The sequence below is a fragment of the Saprolegnia parasitica genome (assembly GCF_000151545.1).
Source record: "Saprolegnia parasitica CBS 223.65 unplaced genomic scaffold supercont2.18, whole genome shotgun sequence".
Taxonomy (NCBI): domain Eukaryota; phylum Oomycota; class Saprolegniomycetes; order Saprolegniales; family Saprolegniaceae; genus Saprolegnia; species Saprolegnia parasitica.
In genome coordinates, this window is record NW_012156412.1 from 328,648 (window position 1) to 351,690 (window position 23,043).

The 23,043-nt window shown below is 60.9% G+C and overlaps 12 protein-coding genes across 12 annotated transcripts; 5 read left to right on the plus strand and 7 right to left on the minus strand.

The window, feature by feature from the left end:
- Positions 1-26: 26 nt before the first annotated feature.
- Positions 27-1,155, plus strand: SPRG_05966 (hypothetical protein; the record flags this gene model as incomplete). Its single annotated transcript, XM_012344539.1, has 4 exons — positions 27-103; positions 170-304; positions 352-621; positions 678-1,155. The coding sequence occupies 4 exons, from the start codon at positions 27-29 to the stop codon at positions 1,045-1,047; spliced, it is 852 nt and encodes a 283-aa protein (XP_012199929.1). The 3' UTR covers positions 1,048-1,155.
- Positions 1,156-1,207: 52 nt separating this feature from the next.
- Positions 1,208-2,121, minus strand: SPRG_05967 (hypothetical protein). The gene has a single exon (XM_012344540.1). The coding sequence runs from the start codon at positions 2,108-2,110 to the stop codon at positions 1,262-1,264; it is 849 nt and encodes a 282-aa protein (XP_012199930.1). The 5' UTR covers positions 2,111-2,121; the 3' UTR covers positions 1,208-1,261.
- A 7-nt stretch (positions 2,122-2,128) lies between these two features.
- On the plus strand, positions 2,129-2,388 carry SPRG_20057 (hypothetical protein; the record flags this gene model as incomplete). The annotated part of the gene is made up of 2 exons (XM_012344617.1): positions 2,129-2,280; positions 2,328-2,388. Coding segments are annotated over 2 exons (213 nt in total), but the record flags the coding sequence as incomplete, so codon positions are not given.
- Positions 2,389-2,625: 237 nt separating this feature from the next.
- SPRG_05968 (hypothetical protein) lies at positions 2,626-3,570 on the minus strand. Its single transcript, XM_012344541.1, has one exon. It carries the CDS (start codon positions 3,548-3,550, stop codon positions 2,690-2,692), a length of 861 nt encoding a protein of 286 aa, XP_012199931.1. The 5' UTR covers positions 3,551-3,570; the 3' UTR covers positions 2,626-2,689.
- Positions 3,571-4,226: 656 nt separating this feature from the next.
- SPRG_05969 (hypothetical protein) lies at positions 4,227-5,019 on the plus strand. The gene is made up of 2 exons (XM_012344542.1): positions 4,227-4,512; positions 4,555-5,019. The coding sequence occupies exons 1-2, from the start codon at positions 4,252-4,254 to the stop codon at positions 4,978-4,980; spliced, it is 687 nt and encodes a 228-aa protein (XP_012199932.1). The 5' UTR covers positions 4,227-4,251; the 3' UTR covers positions 4,981-5,019.
- SPRG_05970 (hypothetical protein) lies at positions 5,003-7,784 on the minus strand (the record flags this gene model as incomplete). The annotated part of the gene is made up of 7 exons (XM_012344543.1): positions 7,686-7,784; positions 7,047-7,612; positions 6,965-6,998; positions 6,661-6,910; positions 5,718-6,606; positions 5,211-5,667; positions 5,003-5,164 (listed from the first exon to the last, which is right to left on the minus strand). Exons 1-7 carry the CDS (start codon positions 7,740-7,742, stop codon positions 5,003-5,005), a joined length of 2,415 nt encoding a protein of 804 aa, XP_012199933.1. The 5' UTR covers positions 7,743-7,784.
- Positions 7,785-7,947: 163 nt separating this feature from the next.
- On the plus strand, positions 7,948-10,173 carry SPRG_05971 (hypothetical protein; the record flags this gene model as incomplete). The annotated part of the gene is made up of 6 exons (XM_012344544.1): positions 7,948-8,052; positions 8,102-8,349; positions 8,399-8,443; positions 8,491-8,561; positions 8,605-8,771; positions 8,812-10,173. The coding sequence occupies 6 exons, from the start codon at positions 7,948-7,950 to the stop codon at positions 10,171-10,173; spliced, it is 1,998 nt and encodes a 665-aa protein (XP_012199934.1).
- Positions 10,174-10,561: 388 nt separating this feature from the next.
- On the minus strand, positions 10,562-12,312 carry SPRG_05972 (hypothetical protein; the record flags this gene model as incomplete). Its single annotated transcript, XM_012344545.1, has 11 exons — positions 10,562-10,581; positions 10,624-10,773; positions 10,819-11,005; positions 11,050-11,198; positions 11,254-11,349; positions 11,399-11,528; positions 11,578-11,672; positions 11,713-11,769; positions 11,824-11,958; positions 12,006-12,139; positions 12,185-12,312. The coding sequence occupies 11 exons, from the start codon at positions 12,310-12,312 to the stop codon at positions 10,562-10,564; spliced, it is 1,281 nt and encodes a 426-aa protein (XP_012199935.1).
- Positions 12,313-12,390: 78 nt separating this feature from the next.
- Positions 12,391-13,366, plus strand: SPRG_05973 (hypothetical protein; the record flags this gene model as incomplete). The annotated part of the gene is made up of 5 exons (XM_012344546.1): positions 12,391-12,449; positions 12,500-12,647; positions 12,704-12,945; positions 12,998-13,199; positions 13,252-13,366. 5 exons carry the CDS (start codon positions 12,391-12,393, stop codon positions 13,348-13,350), a joined length of 750 nt encoding a protein of 249 aa, XP_012199936.1. The 3' UTR covers positions 13,351-13,366.
- Positions 13,367-13,398: 32 nt separating this feature from the next.
- Positions 13,399-18,466, minus strand: SPRG_05974 (hypothetical protein; the record flags this gene model as incomplete). Its single annotated transcript, XM_012344547.1, has 19 exons — positions 13,399-13,466; positions 13,516-13,630; positions 13,687-13,995; positions 14,037-15,051; positions 15,100-15,309; positions 15,354-15,867; positions 15,914-16,082; positions 16,125-16,184; positions 16,234-16,500; positions 16,543-16,881; positions 16,930-17,059; positions 17,107-17,279; positions 17,345-17,588; positions 17,631-17,734; positions 17,785-17,842; positions 17,886-17,950; positions 18,002-18,214; positions 18,264-18,297; positions 18,348-18,466. The coding sequence occupies 19 exons, from the start codon at positions 18,464-18,466 to the stop codon at positions 13,399-13,401; spliced, it is 4,206 nt and encodes a 1,401-aa protein (XP_012199937.1).
- A 436-nt stretch (positions 18,467-18,902) lies between these two features.
- On the minus strand, positions 18,903-20,106 carry SPRG_05975 (hypothetical protein). The gene has a single exon (XM_012344548.1). It carries the CDS (start codon positions 20,098-20,100, stop codon positions 18,985-18,987), a length of 1,116 nt encoding a protein of 371 aa, XP_012199938.1. The 5' UTR covers positions 20,101-20,106; the 3' UTR covers positions 18,903-18,984.
- A 1,092-nt stretch (positions 20,107-21,198) lies between these two features.
- On the minus strand, positions 21,199-22,303 carry SPRG_05976 (hypothetical protein; the record flags this gene model as incomplete). Its single annotated transcript, XM_012344549.1, has 1 exon — positions 21,199-22,303. Exon 1 carries the CDS (start codon positions 22,285-22,287, stop codon positions 21,199-21,201), a length of 1,089 nt encoding a protein of 362 aa, XP_012199939.1. The 5' UTR covers positions 22,288-22,303.
- Positions 22,304-23,043: the final 740 nt, after the last annotated feature.

The following is a 23,043-nucleotide window of genomic DNA, read 5'->3' on the forward strand; positions in this document are numbered from 1 at the left end:
ATCCGTCCAAGTACCTCGCGATTTGTATGGGAGCGTACGCAGCGTCAAAAGGACTCAACTTTGCCCAGCCAAGACTTCGACAAACGTCGAGCAGGAAGCGATGGTACGCGCTGCGAGCCTGCGTGGCCGATGCTCATGCTGCGTTGGCATGTACCTAGTCGCTCAATAGCAAGCAAGAGACCCTCGTGAAGAGCCTCGTCGACTTTACCAGCTGCTCGCGGTCCGAGGCCATTGCCCTCCTCAAGAAGCATGCGTGGAGCGTCTCGACGGCCGCCGACAAGTACTTTGAGGAGAACGCCAACATGTGAGCAATGCTTCCGCCTTGTATTGGCGGCTCAAACAGCTCGGTAGTGCGAACTTGACCATTGTCAACGAAGCGACGATTGCCGCTTGGTTTGATACATACGCCGGTAAGCGCTTCGGGCTGCCATCCCTCGAGCAACGTGACGTAGATTACGACGACCCGGACTGCATGCTCGACGATGGCATCCTCAAGTTTTGCGACGACATTGGCATTGACGCCCAGGACATTGTCGTGCTCGTCATTGCGTGGAAGATGCAGGCGGCGGCCATGTGCACGTTCACAAAGAAGGAGTTTGTGCGCGGTATGAAGGAGATGGGGTACGTCGCGACTCGAATCAAGGCATAATGGCATCGAGCCTCGTCGTTGTCTCTAGGTGTGAGTCGGCGAGCCAGCTCTCGGCCAAGCTCCCAGGTCTCCGCGCGCTCCTCGCGGACCCGTCGAGTTTCAAGCCGTTCTACTCGTTTTGCTTTCTGTATTCAAAAGACCAGGGCCAAAAGAGTCTGGGCAAAGAGATGGCGATCGCGATGTGGGAGCTCGTCCTCGCCGAGCGCTTCCCGAAGACGAAAGACTGGATCGCGTTTCTCGAGACGCACAACAGCCACGGCGTGACGCGCGACACGTGGGACCTCTTCTTCGACTTTATGCTCAAGGTCGAGACGTCCTATGACGCGTACGACGAGAACGAAGCGTGGCCCGTCCTCATCGACGACTTCATGACGCACATCGAGGCCCAGAAAAAGTAGTTTCCACATCCCTTGACGCCTCTAGCTGTCGCCATGTAGCCCTTCCCGATAAGCTTTTTCCAAGATCGTCCTCCTTCTACTGTAATACCGACCACCACGGACGTCGGGGTGCCATGAGAGTGGGTCTTGGCACACCCGAGAGAGACGCCGCCATCGGCCATCGGCGGGCATAAGCTATGACATGAATTCGGAACGGCAATATGTGGGCGGAAAGCTACGGGATCGGGCGTCGGCCATGCACGGGGCTGCTACAGCCCACGTAGGCGCTCTCGTCGCTGGAGGCTGGCGCGTGGTGCCACCCGACTGCGGTCTTGCGAAACTGGACGACGGTGCCGACGACGAAGAGGACGGTGGTACCGGCCATGTAGCCCCACCACGCGCTGCCAATGTCGTACGAGTAGTGCCCGGATGCGGCTCGATGGCGCAGCGCTTCGAGGTGGTTGCCGCTGGGGTACCCGCCCGCAAAGTACCCAACGCCCCAGAGGCACGCGACCGCGCCAGTGAAGCTCGTCGCGAGAATCAAGACCGGCCGCTCGAGGCAGCGCGCAAGAAGCGCACCGGCGAGTCCGAGGACCGCGATGAGCACATAGAGCATGCCAGACGGGTTGGACGGCCATAGCTTGTAGCCAAAGGATGTGTTGAGGACAAAGGCGAGGAGGACGCCGGCGGCGGCGCCGATGACAACGAGCCCCGTGCGCCAGAGGCAGAGGACCGTCGCGCCGACGACGATGCCGCCCGCAAGAAAGCAGACCCAGTGCGCGGTCGTCGCGAACGACTGCGTCGTAAAGATGGCTTCGGCCAGAAGGTACGCAAGGACCGCGCCGACGCCAAAGCCGCTGAGGAAGAGCACGGGCCGGAAGAGCCGGTAGCCGGCCAGCGCCACGATCAAGCCGAGGCCAATGCCGGCGCCCGCGAGGATGCTCGGCGGCACGTGGCCGTGCACCGTCGCGTTCACAAGGTGGTTGGTCGCCTTGTCGAAGGAGCTGCTACCATCAATCGTAAGGTTGACGGCGCCCGAGGCGGCGACGACGCTGAGAACCAGCACGCAGGCCACGAGGTCCATCGGCGAAAAGATACAAACGCATTTCGAAAGGGCGCGTCCAACGATACCGTCTGCGTTGTGGGTAGGTCCTGGGCTCGGAGGCACCCACACCATCGGAGAGTCTTGGCCGCGATCTCCACACGCTCCTTTGTGAAGCGACGACCAGATCCTTCGCCGCCTTCACGCCGACGGTAGCGACGACGCTTCAAACCAACACATTGATGATCAACGGGAGCAGGGTCACCAGCTCGGTTGGCACCAAGACATTGAAACAACCACCATGCCCAAGAGCCAGGTGAAGACGAGTGAGACGACGTGTGTTGGCACCCACGCAACGCTGTGCATCGCGTCGACTGTCGCCACCGTAGCCGGCTCCAATAGTGCCATGCGAGCTATCGCAAAACATCCTTTTAAAATTCAAAGTCGAGTAGTTGCTTCCTAGCACGAGCCGCACGGGTTTTGGCAAGTCCTTGGCGACTCCGACCTCTGGGCGCACCATGCTAGACCACACGATACAGTCCACAGTGCTATAGAAGGCCCACGATATAAGTACACATTCGGAATACATGCATTAGAGGTCCAACACTTAAGCACAATGACTTAGACGTGCGAAATCGGCTGGCCACGGGGCGGGCCGGATGTCGCGACCGCGTCCTTGCGGCGCGGGTTCGAGTGCACGATGCCAGCCGCGGTCTTGTGGAACTGCACGTACACGCCCAGCCCAAAGAGGAGAGCCGTCGCCGCCAAGTAGGCCCACCACGCCTTGGGCAAGTCGTAGACGAACGTCCCGTCGGCCGCTTGCGTGCGCCACGCGTCGAGCTCGGCACCGCTCGGGTATTGACCCGCAAAGTACCCGACACCCCACGTCGCCGCAATCGCACCAAACATGCTCGTCGAGACAATGAGCATCGGCCGCTCCAACCAGATGGCCAAGCCGCCGGCGAGGAGCCCGAGCACGATGATGAGGATCCAGAGACTCGTCGTCGGATTCGACGGGTAGATTTTGTACCCGATGGACGTGTTGAGCTCGAACGCGAGGAGGACACCGGCGGCCGCACCGACGAGGAAGACGCCGCAGACCCAGAGGTTCATGACGATCGAGCCGACGAGGAGCCCGAGGACGAGGAAGGCAATCCAGGACGCAGTCACCACGTACGACTGGCCGCTAAAGATCTGTTCCGCAAGCAGGTAGCCGAGAACCGACCCGACCGCGAAGCCGCAGATGAACATGACGGGGCGAAACAGCTTGTAGCCGAAGAACGTGACGACGACGCCGCCAATGAGCGAAATCGTAGCCACGAGGCCCGGCGCCCATGCGATGCTCGAGGCCGACGAGAAGAGCGCGTTGGCGTTCTGGTCGAACGTCGAGTTGCCGCTCGTGATGTTGGCGGCGGCGCTGATGCCGGGCACCAGCAGCGCGAGCAGCAAGCAGGCCGAGAGGAGGGCAGTTTGCCGGGCCATGCCAATTTGGGAAATGACCAAGATACCGATGTATGTATCTTCTACCTTGGTCCACTGTATGCAAGATTCTAGCCAATGGCATCGCGTCGAACAACCATGACCCGCGAAACCGGTTAACTTTCCAGTTGAAGAGTACCATGTCTTGCAGGTTAAATACCTGTAGCATCCCATACACGAGGAAACTAAATATACGATATTGCCAATACCAATACTTCTATGCTTCGATAACCCCGTCAAACATAATATTTCATGGCCGCGGCCGCCTGTGGCCAAGGAAAACACCAGCTTCGACGACAGAGCGACCTGTGCCGTCGCATCGAGAAAAGCTTGGGGCACTTTCTTCTAAAGAAGATCAGGACGACCAAGGTGACGTTTGGGGACCATGTCGTGGTGCAATATAGATGCCCACATTGAGGGCGGGACGATGTTGACGGGAGATATAATGCAGCAGCTTATGGAGCCCAAGCCTGTACGTGCTCCAGCCTACCCCAGAGGCGATTGACGCTGCATTTAAATCCAAGACACAACAGTACGACCGCAGGCTGTAATCGCACAGCGTTTCCACCAAATGACGTGGCAGTCGGTGGTGCACGCATCTGGATACAACGGTACAGTGGCGTGCGTTTAGCCAGCGGTTACAGCATCTTCGAACTTCGTTTCATTTGGTTGTCGTTGGCGTCGAGCAGATAATAGCAACGGCCATGGACCGCGTTCGATCGGCGCTGGACGAGCTCGTTCTGCAGGCCAAGAAGAGCTTCCGGAGTCTCGCCGAGGACGACCGGTCGCCGGTCGAGAAGCTGCTCGACATGCACCTCGACGATGCGGCGCTCGTCGGCCCACCGACGGCCGCGCTCCACGACTTTGCCTCGCGTACCTTCAACGTCGTGGACTGCAAGCGCATCTTGCAGCGTCTCTGGCACATGATCGAGACTGCGCCCGACCGCCCGCACGTCCTGCGCAAGGTGCGTCGCATAGCTCCTGCTTGCATGCGTGTATTGTATTAGGTGCTCGTGGTGTTGCACCACTGCGTCCTCCATGGCAGCGACGCGTTTCTCAACGCTGCGTTAGCCAAGAAGCCGCTCTTGCGCGACCTCGCGCTCCATTACAACCGGGACGAAAGCCAGCAGTACAGGTACAGCAAGGACGTGGACGCAGGCGCAGGCGTGCGCAAGCTCGCAGCCGACCTCTTTGACGTCCTCCACTCGCCACCGGCACTACACGACGCCCGGTCGGCCGCGCTGCAGCTACAGAAGAAGCTCTCGGCCTCTGGCATTGGCCTCTTATCGCCGTCGGCATCGCCGCGGCCGAGCACCTACTTTGACACTTCGCGGCCCGCGCCGTACACGGACGACCCGTCACCGTCGTCCTGGGAGCTCGGCGGTCGAGGCCACGTTTGCCACGATGTCAAGGACGCTGCCGATGCGCACTGATGACATTGTTTCAATCACAGACCTAATGCACTTGCTTGGAGATGATGCTGGGCGCGACCAGCGTCTCGGTGACGGGCTCGGTCGCGAGGACTTGAAGCGCCGACCACGTCGCTGGCTCGGTCGCAAAGATGACGGTCACGCGCTTCCGGAACGCGACGAGCACTTGGCCAAACTCCATGTAGCCCTATACATGTCGATGAGCCCAACACATTGCTGTGGAGACAGCGTACGGCGCCCATTTCGACAAAGAGGCGGTCGAGAATCGGAAAGAGGAGGCAAAACATGTCTTCAAAGACCGTGTTGAGCACGTCGCCGGCGACGTCGTCCCACGTCTCGTACTGGCTCAATGACGCGTGGAGCGACGCGCGGCTGAGCGCAGTCGCCGACGCCGCGTCGCCCTTCTTCTCGACGTCATTGGCGATGAAGGCGACGAAGGTCTTGGGCGCGCTCGAGACGCACCCGTCAAAGTGCGAGCCCGCGTCGCCAATGCCAAGAAACTCGACCAGCGTCGCGACCACGTTGATGCAGGCGATCGCAAATGGGTAATTCTGGAGGTTGCCTTCGCTGACGCCGTGCCGGATGCGGTTCATAATGGACGTTGCGAGCTTCGTGTGGTGCCGCACAAAGTAAATGAGGCAGTGGAGCCCGAGGAGCCCGCTCGCGCGCAAGTCCGAGGGCGGCCCGCCTCTACACATGCCCACGATCGAACGTTTGGTACCAAAAGATGCATGATGTACCGCTGAAAGCCGATTTCTTGCCAACGCACGTCCGTGTTGGACACAAAGACGTCGGACGGGAAGACGTACGTCCAGAGCTGCTTGAGCATCGCGTCAATGAGCTTTTGGTCTTTCGCCGGAGCGTTGCCTTCGGGCTTGACGCTGGCCTTCAAGAGCTTTCGCAGCTTCATGACGGTCCGCACACACGTGCGCCGGATCTTCTCGCGCTTGTCCATTTCGGCGTCAATGATCTCGCGCGGTAGAATCGACGCGGCGAGGATCGCAGAGTACCACGACTTGCACTCGAGCGCCGAGTCGCAGATCATGACGTGCCGGCCCAAGTAGAGCGTGTCGGTCGCGGCGTCCATCGAGACGCGGAGCTCCTTCAATGGCAGCACAAACCACGGCCGGACCAGCGTCGCGTGCTCGGGAAAGAACGTCAAGAAGGCTTCGTGCAATTTGACGTGGAAGCGCCCTTTGAGCGTCGCGTTGTGGCTCGCCTGCTTGCGCTCCATACTCCCCGTCTTGAGCGTGAGCTGCGGGTACCGTTGCCGAAGCTGCTCCGGGTCAATAACGTCGCCATGCGTGATGTGCTGCAGGAGCGCGACCAGATCGTCGCGCGCCGCGGCCGTGTCCAAGTACAACGGCCAGTTGCGGTGTTTCTCCCACGATATTTCGAGGCCGAAGCCCCACTCCGAGTTCTCATGGAGGACGCGAATCGTCTTGAGCGACGCAAAGGGCAGCGTTGTGAGCGTCTCGCCACGCTTGGTGTTGACGATCGTTTGGTCGGCAAAGTTGAGCTCGAGCACGCGCGTCTGCACGTGGTTGCGGTTGCTGCACTTGCGCACGCCGTAGTGGATTAGGAACCCGTCGATGCCCGTCTTGTCCCAGAACGAGCGCAGGCCGCCGGCTACGCATGACGACTTGTTGATACGTTCAACCAGCCAGCAACGCAAACACGCACCGTGGAACGCATTGGTCTGTGAGTCGTTGATCGCGGCCTTGATCGCAGCGATCCACGCGGCCATCTCGACGTTCGAGATGGCTTGGACAAAGTACTCGCGCTGCGCCAAGTCCACCGACGTGGCCACTTTAAACTCGAATTCGCGGTCCCGCGCATTGTTGGCCTTGGTCTTGGGGACCACGGAGCACTGCGAGCTCGACGAGAGGCGGATCGTCTTGAGCGCGGTCTTGGCCTTGCCTGCGGGGGATTTCTAACCATGCGAGAGACGCGTCAGCGATCCGATCGTGGAGATTGGACAAGGTACCTCTTTGGCGTACGTGAGGATTGGTCCGTCCGCGCTACGAGCTGCCTTGTCAAGAAGCAGATAAGAGCGTGGCACCTCGTACCTGTGGGACAAGGTAAACCACCGCCGTCGCCATGTGGGCACGACGCCTCCTTTCTTCATGAGCCAGCCTTGCTTGAGGACGTCGCCGACGTTGGACTGCCGGACGTCGGTGAGATCGTCCGAGTCGACGACCGACATCATGCCGCCTTGTACGGTCAAGCTCGCGCCAAGCCGCGCAAAAAAGTAGTGTCGGCCGAGGTTGGCCTCAAAGCTCTGAATTTGCTCGCGCGAAAACTCGACGCTGCTGGTGCTCGCGCGTCGGTTCTTGCGCGGCTCGTCCATGCCTGGCGTATACGGTCCTTGGGGGCTTCCGAGCTCGTCCGCGAGCTTCCTCGCTGACCCCGTCGGTGTCCGGACCGCGTCCGCGTCGCTTCGCCGGCGAAGTGGCAGCATGAACGCGCCGACAGGGCTGCTCTGCGGCGACATGTCTTCCGAGAACCCGGACGGTGAGATGCCTGAGGATGCAAAGCTCTCGTTGCCGTCCATGCCCACGTGGACGGTGAGCTGCATGAGCGTCTTGACCTGCAAGATCTCACCGGGTCGATCCAAGGCTTCGCTCGTCGCCTCCTACGCAGGATACATGATCATGCCCACGATCGTCCCTCTCTTCCACGCGTCCATGCGCATGGTATCGTCGTACCGAGAGGCTCATGGCGGTACTCTCGCTCGCCGGCGCGTCGGGCCCGTCGACGCTCATCGGCGTCGCAAAAGCAGAACTATATCGAGCGTCAAAAGGTGCTTCCACGTGAGTAATAAAATGCATTTTTAATTGCTTCAACCAATGACGGCGATACAAACGCTTGGCCTTTCTGGCGATTCGGCGTATTTTATTAAAATCGAATTGCAAATTTCCATATTATTTCCGCCCATCTCCGCCGAACCGACAAGGCCGACGACGACGCATGGAGTGGCCGTCGCTGCTGATGCTGCGGGACGCCGTCCAGACCGCGTGCTTCCCGCGCCGGCCAAAGGACCGCGACGTCTCGATCCATTGGGTCACGCGCCATGTACGCACTACGAAGCGACTGGGCGCGGCGAAATCGGTGTCTACTGTAGCTGGTCGCGCTCTTGCAAGAATACCCGGATGGCATCACGCGGCCCGTCGCGCTGACAGAGCTCATGGTGCGCTACCTGCAGTCGCATTCGGAGCGAGTTATGGTCGGCGACCGCGCCAGCGAGACCGACGTACAAGTTGCCGAGCTCCGCCAGTTGATCGCCGCGCGCCACACGCTCGTCCTCGACCTGATATCGCCTCACGCGTCGTCCCAGGAAGACGAGACGCGAGCGCGCGCCGAGACACAAATGTAGTGCTTGACGATGTTCTTGCAATAGCACTCACGACGAGCGAGGTAGGTTCATCCACCAGCGCTTTGAGCGCTTCTTCTCCAACGACCCTGCGTACGTCTGCTCCATCCATGATCGCGCCACATCGCATGCTCCCGCAGGACCCCACATCCGTTCAATCTCAAGCGCAAGCTCTGGCTGACCAACCTGCGACGACTTCAGAGCGCGAACGGTACCATGCTGCATGTAGAGTCGCAGGATCGATCCACGCCTAGACGCCAAGCTGCACCGGTATCTTCCCACCGACTTTATGATCTTTGAGCTTTCGCTGCGGGATGTATGGGACAAAGGCTTCTTAGACCACGCGAATTGCATCACGGCGCTGCTCCAATGGCAGCAGATGCCTCCCGACACGATGCACCAACAGCGGTTCCGCGGCAAGGTACCTCACCCTCTCTCACGCATCTCACACGCGCGCGTAGGTTGTCGACATCTTGGCCGCGCGGCCGTGCGTGGCGTCCGGTGCGCTCCGTAGACAAACGATCCTCATTTCGCCGGGCGCGGCCAATGCACCGACCTTTCTCTTTGTCCTCTGGGACCAGCAGACGCTGCTCAGCCAGCTCCTGCAGCCCGGCGACCTTGTCGTGATCGACTGCCCTTTCTTGCTACCGGTCGACGCCACCCACTCGCCCGAGCACCGAGCGATCTTGGCCGACGTCCCGCCGCACAGCCGCGTCTTTCCGCACATCGCACTCGAGTACGGCTCGTCGACCGTCCTCTTTCGGACGCCGGCGACCGTCCAGCGCGACATCCTCTTGACCCAAGCGAACGAGACCCTCGACATTCCGAAGGAAGAAACCACCAAGTTTGCCAACCTGGCGTACTACCCGTACCCGCTGCAGCTCAACCAGCTCGCGCCGCGCAGCGTCAACGCGTCGCTTCTCGGGCTCGTCGTCGACGTCAAAGTGTCGTCCGCCAGCGCGCTCCTTGCTTCGTTTTGCGCCACGTTTTACAGCTCGCTCGAGCCGCTGCTATGCGTCGAGCTGACCATCTGCGACTGGCACCGGTTGGAAAAGCCGCTGCAGATCGAGTGCGTCGGGGCGGTCGCTGCCACGGCGGTGCGCTGCGCGCTCGGCCACGTCGTGTTCCTTGACGGCGTCGTGCTCGTGGAGGATCCTGCGACCATGCGGCGCGTCGTCGGTCTCTGCGCGGCGTGGCACGACATCCTCGGCATGAAGACGTCGCTGCTAAACGGCAGCCTGGTCAATTGGAGCCAGTTACCGGGGTTTCTGCAGTCGCCGTCGTTCTACACGCCGACACTGCTGTCGGCCAAAGCGCAACCGGCGTCGATTGTGCGCGCCACGATCCTCGACGTCGGGTTCCTCACGCCCGCCGGCGAGATCGACGCGACCTGCGAGCTCGGCGGGGCCGTCCGCATGGTCCACCGCTTCTGCCGTCGCCCGGTGGCGCTCCACCGCCTTGGCACCGCGTGCAACTTTTGCGCGGAAGCCTACGTGCCCGGCCACGAGGCTGCTTTCGCGTCGTCGTTTGGCGACCTCTTGCTGCAGCTCGACGACGGCGCCGCGAGCTCATGGGTGCTCGTGCATGCGACCTGCACCGAGCAGCTCCTTGGTGTCGACCCCCACCTTTTCGAACAGTCGACGTACGCCGAGCAGCAAGCGACGCTCGCCGCACTACGTGGCCAGCTCGTTCTCGGCCTCCTCTCGCTCACGCGACCGCGGTCGTTCAAGTCGGTGCAGATTTCTCGGCGCCTCGACATGGCGCGGCGCGTCACGGGCAGCCTCGGCTCGACCTTGTACCACCAGCTAGACGTTCTGCGCTAACCAACGCAACGTGCTCGCCGTGTTGATGCGTTGTTAGACAAGACAGTCGTGGTCTCGGGCACGATTGGCAGCGTGATGGTGGCGCACGTGGCGCAGACGCATTGCGCGAGGACGGCGTCGCGCGTGACGAGCTGGAGCGTGTGGTGGCGATGGCAGCGCAGACTGCAGAGGCGGCAGAGAGGCGCTAGATTGCAGGTCGTGCAGTCGTAGTGGAGGCCAAGTGGCGCCGGCGAGGATCGCTGCGCGGATGCACACGCACAGGCGCGCGCTAGAGCATCCTGAGCGTGGACCACCAACAAGGTCTTACCGCCGCGCTCGGCAGGAAGCAAGTGCGAGACGACGGGTGGCACGATGAACTGACGGAACCGGTTCATGCGCGTGGCTGAGTCTAGACACGAGCGATGCCGCCTATCGATGGCGTCGCCTTCGTCGTACCTCGCCGGAAACGACAAAGCCCGTGGGCAAACCCAACGGCCACATCGATCGCGAAGCGTGGCGCGATGGCTTCAACGGGCCATGGGACACAGGTCGCCTGCCGCTGCACGCCGTGGCTCGTCTTGCCGTGGGCTCCGTCTCCCCACGTGTACACCTCGCCGTTGGCTACATCCAAGCGTTTGGGACATCGGCCAAGAGCGCTTTACGTACTCAGAAGCGCCACCGAGAAGCGGTCGCCGGCGCGGATCTGAGCAATGCGTCGGGACGAAGCGGCGTACTCGAATTCTTGGACGCACTGGGGTGTGTCGACGTGTTGGACGATGAGGTTGAGGCCGAGCTGCCCAAAGGCGTTCGAGCCAAACGCGTAGAGAAAGGTTCGAACGCCCAGCACGCACACCTACTGCATTCCGAATCCCTTGGAGCAAGCGACAAGGAACGTACGACGAGCGAGTGGTCGCTGCCCGCAGCAACCTTCTCGGCGCGCATACAGCGAAAGTAGGCGACTTCGACAGGAGACGTGACGTCGCGGTCGTCGCCGCCGAGGCCCAAGCACCCGCGTTGACTGCGGCCCCAGCTATACACGGTCGAGCCTACACCAAGGTCCACATTCCATCATTTTCTTCCACCACGCACGCACGCACGCACCGCAGAGCGCCAGCACATGGCTGGTCCCAGCCGCAACCTCGAGTACGCGCGGGAGGCCTTCGACACGCCGCGGCGTCCGCTCGAGGGTCGTGCTACCTAGGCATGCTCGTCGCAAGGCGAGATTGATCCAATAGAGAGCAGCTACGGTGGCCAAGTTGCCCATGTGAGTTGCGGCCCCACGAGTAGAGCTCGCCTTGTGATGTGATCGCGAGGGTAAAGTGGTGCCCCGCGCATATACGAACGACCGGCGTCGGCAATGCCACTGGCTGCGGCACCTAGTTCGCAGGCGGCGGTCGTGCCAAGTCCATCGCGTCGGTGGTGTACCGAGATGCGAGCGTCGGAGCCGAGCCCGAGCTGCCCGTGGCAGCCATCGCCCCATGCGTACACCACGCCGCCGCCGTCGCTCGATGACGCCGTCTCTATCGCCCTTGGCACCGACGCGTTTGCTGTCGCACCTACCGTCGTCGTCGTCGTCGTTTTCTCGGCCGATCGTGAGCGGTCGCACGCGCTGTGGAGCTGCACACGGAAGACACAATAGAAGGTCAACTTGTCGCGACGTGATGGTCGTACCGGAGATGGCAAAGCACGCGCGGGTGCCGGCGGCGACGCTCTGCACGGGTGGCAGTCCATGTACAGGCCGTGGCACCCAGTTGGCCGCCGTGACGTACGCGCCGACGCGGCCGCACTGGTACACTTGTCCAGCATCTACTCATTGCATCGTGCAGGATGGAATATGTGGTTGCTTGGCGCACCGTCGACGAAGAGGCTGAGGTGGCGGCCCGCGGCGACTTGGGCGATCGAGGCATGGCGCAGCGCCGAGACGCGCAGAGGCACGGTCGTGGTCTGTGTGTTGTCGCGACCGAGGCTGCCCTCAACGCCGTCGCCCCTACGATTCCGTGCAGCGACAACGTATTCAAGAGCGCGCTGCTACCAGGCAAACAGGTCGGTCTCGAGAAGCGGCTCGGCCGCGCGCCGCAGCGTCGCCGCCACGCGAAGCTCGTAGCCGATGTGACGGAGGCCAGGCGGCGCGAACGGCGGTGGGTACCGCTCGTCGCGCATGGGAAAGATCGCAGTCGTTTCAGCTCCCGTCTGCGCGTGAAAATAGCTCCATTGAGTCGCATTCCGAGCATCAGCAGCATGGCCTTCTCGGTCGTCGCCAAGCGCTTCCTCAACGTCTGGAACTTCCTCGTGCTCACGTTGGGCTCGCCGTCCTCATCGTGACCGTCTACGCGCTCACGTGCCAAAGCGACACGCGCGCCGTCCCGTCGCTCGGCTACGTGGCGTCGGCCATCTGCGCCGGCCTCCTCGTCTTGCTCTCGGGCCTCGGGCTCTACGGCCTGCGCCAGCACCGCCACTGCGTCACGACCGGACAGCGCAACGTTGCGCTGGGCAGTGTGCGTCGTCTCTTCCAACCTCGAGCGTCCAATTGAAGCGGTGTGGTTGTGCGTAGTATGTGCTGCTCGGCTTTGGCGCAGGCGTCGTCTTGACGCTGGCCGGGACCATTGGCCTCACGCTCAACAGCGCGATCCGCGATGCCCGCGCCAACGACTTTGCCGATGCGCGCGTTGCGTACTTGGAAACAGCCATGATCGAGAACCTGCACACGTATGCGTCCATGTCGCCCACCGGGTGGCAAGAGATGCAGAACGCGTGGTTCTGCTGCGGCTACTACAACGTGTCAGCGATTGATGTGTGCGTGTCTGCGATGTCCTCGCTGCTCGTATCCATGGAGACGACGTACTAGGCACATTGGCCTCGACGAAGCGGCCCACGCGCGCAGCCTCAACCGCATTGCCGGCATCTACTGCGGCACGACCAACTGCACGGCGAACGCGTCTCCGTGCCCGCAGCGCAACCAAGTGTGGTGCAGAGACGTCTTTCTCCAGAACGCAGCGACCAACAACGTCTACATTGGCTGGACATCGCTGGCCGCCGGCGTGGCCCAGGTACGTACTACGTTTAAAAGACGTCAGTTCTGGAACCGTGCGCGATGGCTAGCTCTTTGGCTTCGTCCTCGGCGTGCACATCCTCATGTGCGATGTCCGAATGCTCCAGCAACGGTCTTCGCGCATGCTCGCGGCGTTCATCAAGGCGTAGTCCGCTTGCATGTAATATATGGTGAGAAGAGGGTTAGGGTTGTGTGCATTACATCCAGCACTCGGACTCGTACGCGAACGTGGCCACGCGCGTCGCCGCAATCATCTGGTAGGCCCCTAATGCACAATATGTGTCACGGCGCCGGTGGAAACAAGAAGCAGATACCGCAAGAGAGGGCGCCAAACGCGACACCGTCGGGCATGTCGACCTTGAGTGGCACGGCATCTTGCTTGGAGAGCGGCGCGCCGTTCGCTGCCTCGGGCGAGCCCCAGTTGTACACCTACGATTTTCTGTTTCAAAACAACACACCACAAAGATTATTGCTCCAGCAAGCACCTCGCCCGACGTAGTGATAACGCCTGTGGTGTACGAGCCGCAGCTCACGTGCGTGGCGGCGACATTGGGAATCGGAATGTGCATCGGGGTCATCTGCATCTCGCCGAGACCGATGGCCGCGTCACTCAACTGGCCTGCGAGCGCATCGCCCCAACCAAAGACGCGGCCGTCGGGCGTCACAATGACCGTGTGGTAGGCGCCACAGCCAATCGCGATCGCTCGCACGTCGGGCACGCGCGTCGGAACGAGCGCGTCATCGAGCGAACCGAGTCCGAGCGCACCCGAGCCACCAAAGCCCCACGTATAGACCTAGCACATATGAGTGTCCAGTTTGCATTTCGCAGTCGTACGTTGCCGTCGACGTCGATGGCGGCCGAGTGGCACTCGCCTGCTTCAGCCGACAGAATGTCTACGTCCAAGGCACAGCGCTGCGGCAGATGCCCGTCGTCCTCCGAGCCGACGCCGAGGCGACCGCTGTAGCCCGCGCCGAACGCATAGAGAGCACCGTCTTGTGCCACGGCCAGCGTATGCTCTCGGCCGCAGCCTACCTTGGCGATCGGCGGGAGGTCTACGAGCTGCGGCAAAAGCGCTTTGCCCGACTCGCCCGTGCCGAGGCGGCCGGCTTCGCCCCACCCGAATCCAAAGAGTTGTCCGTCGTTCGTGACGACCATCGAGTGCTCGCGGCCGCAGGACGCATGGAGCGCGATTTTGTCTTGGAAGAAGGCGACGCGCTTGGGCTGCGCGACGGGCTCTTCGTCGCCGTGGCCAAGCCGACCGCACTCACCGTACCCGAACGTATAGAGGCTTCCTTGCGTCGTGATGAGCGCCGCGTGCCGATAGCCGCACGACACGAAGCGGATGCTGTGGACCATGGGCGGCGGGAACCGGAGCATCGTCAGGTCGACGACGCGCGGGCCAAACGACGGCAGCGGCTCGGACGGCGGCGCGTCATGGTTCTGCTGCATGTGACGTTGCTCGACGTCGAGGCTAAGACCCATGACGTTGCCTTGGAGGAAGGCCGACCCGTTCATGGCCCACATGGCCGACGCGACGTCCGTGCGCGGGATCACCATCGCTTTCTCAAAGAGACTCTTGGGCATGAACATCGAGTTGAGATTGAGAAAGTGTCGGTCGATCTTCTTGAACCAAAACTGCGGCGAGAGGAGGCGCGTGACGTCGGTCGACGTCGGTAGCGTCTGCATGAGCAGCTGCAGCATCGCGTTGGATTTCTGCACGTGGGCCATGTGCTCGGGACTCACGTCGCGCGGCGAGAGACTGCGAAAGACGTTGGAGAGCTTGATGATGAGCACAAGGAAGAGCATATGACCGGACGCATTCAGAAGCAAGTGCGACGTGTTGGCCGGACTACCCGTACTACATCAGGCACCACAAACAAAAGACGAAATTGGCTACCGAAACAAGACCCGCAGCCACTTCCACGCGTGCACGTAGAGGCTCAAGAGCGTCTTCCAGTGCTGCTGTCCAGCATCTTCGTACAAGAAGATCTCCAAAAAGAGGCAGCTGAGAAAATAGCCAATCGGCAGAAGCGACACGGACGGGAGCTGGTCGATCTGGCGACGCACGTCCGTCATGATGGCGCGCACTTGACGCGCGTCACGGTTCCTACTCGACCGTGTGAGAGTTTTTGAAGAAACCCAGCAGTGTACCGCGCCGCGGCCATCGCCGAGCGGAGGTTGGCATGGATGCTGCGCTCGAGACAGTACTCTTCGACGTGGTCGCTAATGCCTTCCATGGCACCCGCAACGCGCTCGTCGACACTGCGGAAGAGGTCCAGGTAGCACTCGCCCTTGCTCTTGATAGCACCCTTGTGGAGGGTCTCGCCTTGCGGACGGAACGCCGTCGTCGGTCGCGTCGTGCTGATGGACGTCTTGAAGACCGACTCGAGCTGCATGAGCTGGTGCGAGAAGGACGAGAGGTCGACACGCTCCATATTCGCCCAATCTGTTGCGACCTTGCACTTCTCAAAGCCAATGATGTCGTCGGCTTCGAGCTCCGAGAACCGCAAGGCGTTGCTGTGGGTAAGGAGATGGTCGAGGACGCGGAGGCTCACGTTGAGGCGCAAGTTGCGCAGGAGCGCCATGAAGAGCGGCGCCGGGTTGCGCTTCAGCGTCGCGTGGTATCTTGTCGCGTCCAAGGCGCTCGTCGGGACAAAGTAGGCCGCTACGCAACGACGTCAAAGAGAAAAGATGATGCAGTCAATGCGTACAAGCTGAGAAAGGACCGAGCGAGACCCAGATCGGCAAGTCGACGCCCCAAAACTGACTCGTGACCGGGTCGGGCTCTGTGAGCCCGCGCATGATGGCGTTGACAAGCTCGACGGCGACAGCACTGCGATGCATCTCGGGCTTCGTCAGCAGCTTGAAGCGCAAAAGGTGCTACGACAGAGCATGAGTCGTCGTGCGATCGCCTCGAACTACCTTGGCGACGCGGGCGACAATCTCCGTCATCACGAGCAGCTGGACACCGGCTTGGGTCGACTACATCGCACGTTTACGTCGTCGACTTGCACGGACCATCGCATCGTACCCCGGTGCAGCCAAGAATCGCAGGCAAGAAGGTCATGTTGATGCCGCTTTCCTTCATGAGCGTGCGCAGATGGTTGGTATCGGCCACGTAAATGAACGACCCCGACGACGACGGCTCGTCCTCCTCGTTGCTCGACGACGACGACGGCACGTGGTTCAGAACCGGCGCGTCTTTGGTCGTGCCATCGCCAAGCGTGATGAGGCGCGTCGCAAACTGATAAATGTGGGCGGCGAGAAGCTCCTTGATGCGCACTTCAACGCGCTCGACCTACAAGAGGATAGACAACACATGTCACAAGCGCGCGCATACCGAGCTCGAGGCCACGTCGCGTTCTTGGAGGAGACTCAGAAAGCGCCGCGCTTCCGGATCCAAGCTCAAGACAAAGGCTTCCTTCAGATGCAACGGCAGCCGGCTCGTCTCGGCGTTAAAGGTAAACACAATGTCGCCGTACATCTTGGTCGCGCCAAACTGCGTGGCGCGCGCGTTGACGTCGGTCGACATGATTTCCCGCGCAAAGTACACGACGTCGAGGTACGGCAGAGTCTCAAACTTGCTCTTGATGCCTTTCAGACTCAGATAGTGGACGAGGCCTTTCTTGCTCGCGTCCAGCGTCTCCTTCATCGTCAAGAGCTCGTCGTGCGTCAGCACCTTCATGTCGGTCTCGATACCTTGATACATTGAACGATTTAAAGCTACCTGGATCGGCGCCGACGCATCCAGTGGCACGAGGCAGCCCGCATACTGGTACGGGCGAATGTCCGAGCGAAACACGTCGGCGTACGGAGACGAGATGCGCATGAGGTAGACATCGTCCGAGACGGCGCTCCTACCACCACAAGGATGCCATCGACGGCAACGACATCAACAACGTACCGGTGAATACTCGAGAAGAGGGGCAGTTCGCGGTACGGAAGCGCTTGCAGCACCTGCGTCGGCCGCGTAAAGCGCAAATTGGCGAGCATGTTTTGAATGTGCACGTTGCCCAAGCGCATAGGGTTCGTGTCCCCGAGCGGCTGCGCGCAGACGAGCACGCGCATGTCGCGAATCTACTCGAAACAACAACATGCGAGTTGGATGATCCGACGCGATAAAACACGCGTATTCGAAGCACCTCCAAGCTGGCCGTGAGTGGAAACTTGATTTGGGCGACTTCGCGCAGCTTCTCGTCGCCGAGGCTTGCGGCCGTATTGGCGATCGTCCGAAAGACGTCGTAGAGCTCCTTGAAGGAGCTAAAGACGCGCATGTCCTGCTTGAGCGACTGGTAGCACTTCCAATGGTCCCGTGCGAAAAGCAGCACGAGCGGCGTTGACGTATAGATGGTCAGTTTGGGCTCCGTCGACTCGTCGTCGAACCACCTAAGATGCGCGTGAGCGTTTCTCAGGAAAATGGTCTTGTACGGGTGGGTGCCCGAAGTCCGCTGGTAGACAAAGGGCGATTGGTCGGCCGCATGATGGATCGCGTCGGCCAGCATGAGTGCATACTGATTGAATTGGAGCCAAAGCTGCACCGATAGCATGAGCTCGGTCGCACACAACAGAGAGGATGACGTACGCCGTACATGCGCTTCATGCGGCGCAGCTGCAGCGTAAAGTCGTCGCTGGCCTGGGATCTAGGGCCAACATGGAGCGTCGAGGACGTGCGAGGCGATGTACCGCAGACAGAACTGCCACTCTTTGTTCCAGTCCCGCGGCTTGATCTGGAGCACGAGCCTGCGCCGCTATACCGATCAGTCTGCATGAGCGGTCGAATAGTCGCAGGCTGCACGCACGGCGTCGACGTTGGTTTCTTCCAGCGCGTGCTTGAATGCAGCGGTCCACTCGCGCCGCCCAGCTGCGTTCTCGTCGGCGATTTCTTGCATCGTATTGCGAAACTCGTGGGCCTCGGCCTGTGTGTGAAAGCCGAGCGAGCTCACGTCGCCGTCCCAGTTGACGGTAAAGCTAAAGAACGCGCCGGACTTGACGATCTCGTGGCCAATCTCTGTCTACCCACGCCATGCTCATACGCGGATGCCATCGCAGCTACCTACGTACCTCGACGAGATCCATGCGCTTGCCGTTGGCGCCGCTACGCAAGGACGATGAGGACCATTCGGGGCCGGATCGCGCGGCCTGTACATCTGCGTCTTGTCCCAGATAAGCCAGCCGTCGCTGAGGAGCGAGAGCTGCCGCTGCCGCCACGGCCGCATGAGGCCATGGTTCTTCTTGTACGCGAGGATCGTCGCGATTATGGCCATGGCGCTTGGTCTTTGAGCTGGCACGAAATTACCTCGCGGCAAAACCTCTAGGATATCATATCGACACCCTCGAAAACCTCTATCAATGCATACACTAATCGCACGCCATCTAAATGAGTGGGGACACCGCCTTGTGAGCGCGACGCGGGCCACCCGGGCGCCGCACCACCTACTATAATCCAAGACTGCACGTTGCTCGTAGCAATGGCGCGACGGCGCGTAGGCGGCACCGAACGTTGAGCCACAACAATAAAGTTGCGTGCGTTTAGATGCACGACAGCAGCCAGGATCTTGGGTGAGTAATGGCCGGCGACGTGCACCCACGTCCGGCAGCGATGGGCGTCCTGGCTGCACCCTCGCACTTTGATGGTGGAAACTATCTGGCGACAGTTCAGATCCACTCTGAAGCTATCTCAACGGCTCGAGCATTTTGGATGAGGTGGGGTAGGGTTATTAAATTACGGGGGAGGAACTACAACGCTAGAGAGGACGACGACGGTGGACAGAAACGGCGGCGACTACAGGTAGAGGCCGGGCTCGGAGCTCCCGCTGGCGCGGAACGAGCCTGTCGAGCACGACGTGTCTCGAAAGTCGTCGGCGGAAAAGTGGTCGTCAAACGACCCGACGTCCATCGCGAACGACTGCGAGAAACTCATGAGCGAGTAGTGCGACTCGTAGCTCATGCGGGCGTCCAAAGGTGGTGCGATCTTGGATGCTGCTGCCATTGGCGGGTATGCGCTGCGTGGCGACACGAACGATGGCACGTCCTCAAGCGGCGACGACCGTGCGACGGGAAAGCCGAGGCTCGAACGGTCCGACGTGCGCGGCGAGTACGACCGCGACGAGCGCTGCGACCCATTCGAGTCCCGCGAGGTCTCGACGATGTAGCACGACGACCGGCGCGTGTCGTCGTCCTTCTCCGAGGACATGCGCGGAATGTCGTCGCCTTCAAAGACGAAAAATGAAAACTTGGGGTCCATCGGCGGCGACTGGCCTTCGTCGCTCGGCGGGAGCTGGCCCAGCGTATCGTTCTCTGGCGCTTTCGAGGACGAGAAGGACGACGAGTCAGCGTCCGTCTCGGACGACGAGCGCGGGGACTTGGACGGCCGGTCGTCCAGCTTGGACGCGGTCGACGACGACGACGGGAACGCGGCCTGGATCTGGCGAAAGAGCTCGAGGTTGTTTTCAGCGGCGGCGATCGAGCTCAGCGGATCCACAAACGACATGTAGCTCTGCGTGCGGGACCGGTTCGAAGACTCGGAGACCACGTGCTCCGAGAGCGACGAGAGCGGGCCGGCTTGGTCGTACGACGGCAGCGCGTCTTTCTTGCTACTCGTGTCGAGCTTGTCGGCTACATGATGAAAGTTGGGATTGTCTTCGTTCGAGAGGAGCGAGACAGCAGACGACCCGCGCTTGCGGCCACGCGACGAGAGCATCGCGATCGAGCTCAGCGCCTTGACGTCGGCCGTGTCGGGCAAGTCGCGGATGAGCTCGTTCACGTCGCGCGCGCTCTCAAAGTGGATGCTCGAGTGCTGCAGGCCGTAGTCGGAGCTCATGCTCAGCGTCGGCTTGTCCCGGAACGTCCGCGCGGTCGGCGAGAGCACAGCGCCCTTGGACGACATGCAATTGCCCATGCTGTGCCAAATTTCAACTGAGCCCAGACGCTGTATTTATATACAAACACAAGAAAGGCCAGACCATTATACTTGATTTGGGTATGCGAAGGAGGCGCCGGCGATTTAAATGCCCGTTGCTATCAGGCCATGTGAGTTACGGCGGCCAGTTGACCAAGCGACCAGGTGGCGCGTCGTCGCAGCTTCTCTTGCTCGACGTGTCGCCATCGACGAATCCTCCTGCTTCCTCTGCTCCCTCTTCTTCGGAGTGCATGCTCGGCTCTACGTTCTTAGGTGTAATACGATCGAGATGATTGACGACGGCCGACCACCCTTGGCGGAACTTCAGCGCTTCCACTGAGCGCATGTGCTCGGTGTGACGACGGACGACGACGGACGACGATGCTGGCGTGGTCATTGCTCGCGGTGCTTGGAGGAAGGGTCGACCTTGAACGAATGGAGTTGTGGTGCCAAAGGGATCAACCAACGCGCCCTTGATAGTGCATCGCGCAAGTGATGATCCACGAAACAAGGTGATGGCGTAGAAGATGCGCGGGATGCGGCGGGTGTGGGTTGAACGCAAAAAACGTGCATGGGCTGGGCTTTGACGTGCATTATATTGCGTTAAACACCTGGCCCGCAGGAGCATCGAGTTGCACACGTTGTCCTTGTGCACCGTTGTACGTGCAGCAAGTTGCAGCATTTTGAGGTTGTACGTGCGCCGTCACCTGCAATCGCGCACGTTTCACTGTGGATACACTAGCGGAGTATCCAGTGTCAATTTAGGCTTCTGGCCAGGGGACTTGATTGCAGCGACCGGCCATCGCCTGTGTGAAATTATGTGCAGAAAAGCAAAAGTATATATCGTGATCAAGAACAAGCTGTGTCCCGTCTGGAGCGCCGACGCCACGACCGCGTCTTGTCCCGATGGCGCCTGGAGGAGCTCCACAGATATATTCATGTTGCCACTCGAGGCGCCGACAGATATTGTGCCTGGACGGCGGCGGATCGAGCCCGCGTGCCTACCTCGAAATGACAGTCAAGCACTTGACTTGGTACTGCAGAAGAATAATGTCATTATTGTCCAACATATATGTAGCGTGTTGGTAGCCGCTACGTTTACGGTCCACACCAGAGAAAGAACGGCATTTTGCCGCAGTCTTGCGCCGACCAGCCCACGAGGGACAGAGACGTCGGCGCATAGTAGCAGCCCGTGCTGTCGCCGCAACCTGGCTTGCGCTTTGGTTTCTGCGTCGGCTCAGGCGTCGTCTCGGGGGCTGCCGCTTCCTCTTGCGTCGTCGTCGCCGTGTAGACTGGCGCGACGAAGTCGTTGTGCCCGAGGCTATCGAGCGCGTGGCGCACCGGCTGCGAGAATGCAAACCGGTCAAACCGGTCCCAGTTGATGCTCCACGTCATGACGCCCCGGAACGTCGGGTACGTGTTCTTGGGCTTGATCGTGTCGCAGCCGACGCCGTGCGCGAGACACGTCAAGGCTCGCGCCACCGTCGTCGGCGTCACAAAGCCTCGCCCGGCCGCCTGTGGGCCCGACGGGACGCCAAACGCGACTTGGTCGGGGCGGAGGCCGTTGAACTTCCAGCCTTGACCATAGTTGACGCGGAAGCCGTCCATGAGCATGAGCGAGCCGCCGACAAGGCAGTCGACCGTGCCTTCGTTGATCATGCGGCCATCCGTGTAGACGAACCCGCCGTTGTTGTAGTACTGGACGTGAATGATGCTGAGCTCGTTGCGGAGACCGTCAATGATCGGGAGGTACGCGCCCCAGATACTGCCGTACGCGCCGTAGCCGCCCTGGACGTACGGGTGCTCGGGCGCCATCGAGAGGTAGAACGAGTCGCCGACGCGACGGCGGAGCTCCTTGACGCCGACGATGAGGTTGTCGATGATGGGAAGACCTTGCGAGATACCAGACTCGAGGTCCAGATCGATGCCATCAAAGCCATACTTGCGCAAGAGCCCATGCACCGAGTTGACAAAGTTGTGGCGCTCCATGTCGTTGGCGAGCGAGACCGAGCCGTCTTGGCCGCCCAGCGATAGCACGACCTTCTTGCCTCGCGCTTGGAGCGCTGCAATGTCCTCGATGAACGCCGCTTCCGAGCCCGCGTCTTTATCGAGCTCGAACCCGACGTTGCCGTTGCCTTGGTTGGTGCCAAACGCGACGATGACCACGTCCCAGTCCTTGCTCACCATGCGCAGCGGGTAGGTTGGGCCGGACGGGTTCTGAAATCGTGCCAGTAGCCAACGAGGGCGTGGCCTTGCAGCGGCGCTGCGCCTGCAACAGCGAGCAGCAGCGACGCGAGAAGGGCTAGCTGCATTGCCGACGTCGTAAAAGGAAAAGTGAGCTTGCAACCGCCGGAAGATCGCAACACAAAGATCCCGCAGAAACCATCTGGTGGCGGGCCAAGCGTTTTGGGTGTTTTTAGACGCCAGCGATCTCACTCGCGAGGAACAAAGCCGCCACCCACGCTCTGACGCCTGTCTGGGCAACCACAGACCACGAACTGCAAGTACTACACCTCATGCCGCCTCCTTTCTCTCTTCTCGGTCCCACGCAAATAGGCTTCGAAAAGAAGCTTGAGGAAAGAGGTGCGTAAAAAAACAGAGTTGATTAGACACGACGACACGCCACTGAAAACGGTTGCTTGCGACTAGGCGTCGCCGTCGTCCGAGCTCGACGCCTCCGAGATCGGATCGTCGATGACCACGTCAGTACGATCGTCATCGAGAATCGGGTCGTCGATGACCACGTCGGTCACGTCGGCATCAAAGATCGGGTCATCAATGACAATGTCGTCATGCTCTGTCGACGCACCCACCGACGTCGGACCGCACCACGTAAAGATCGCGTTGGTGCCGCACTGCTCGGCTGTCCAGCCCACAAAGCACGCGTTCGTCGGAGCGTAGTAGCAGTTGGTGCACGAGCCACACGCGCTGCTCGGCGGGCTC

Bases quoted from the DNA above. Each gene is read 5' to 3' on its own strand.
- SPRG_05968 (XM_012344541.1), bottom strand. From the start codon at position 3,550: ATGGCCCGGCAAACTGCCCTCCTCTCGGCCTGCTTGCTGCTCGCGCTG.
- SPRG_05969 (XM_012344542.1), top strand. From the start codon at position 4,252: ATGGACCGCGTTCGATCGGCGCTGGACGAGCTCGTTCTGCAGGCCAAG. The intron at 4,513-4,554 runs GTGCGTCGCATA...GTATTGTATTAG, and splicing joins GCCCGCACGTCCTGCGCAAG to GTGCTCGTGGTGTTGCACCA.
- SPRG_05967 (XM_012344540.1), bottom strand. From the start codon at position 2,110: ATGGACCTCGTGGCCTGCGTGCTGGTTCTCAGCGTCGTCGCCGCCTCG.
- SPRG_05975 (XM_012344548.1), bottom strand. From the start codon at position 20,100: ATGGGCAATTGCATGTCGTCCAAGGGCGCTGTGCTCTCGCCGACCGCG.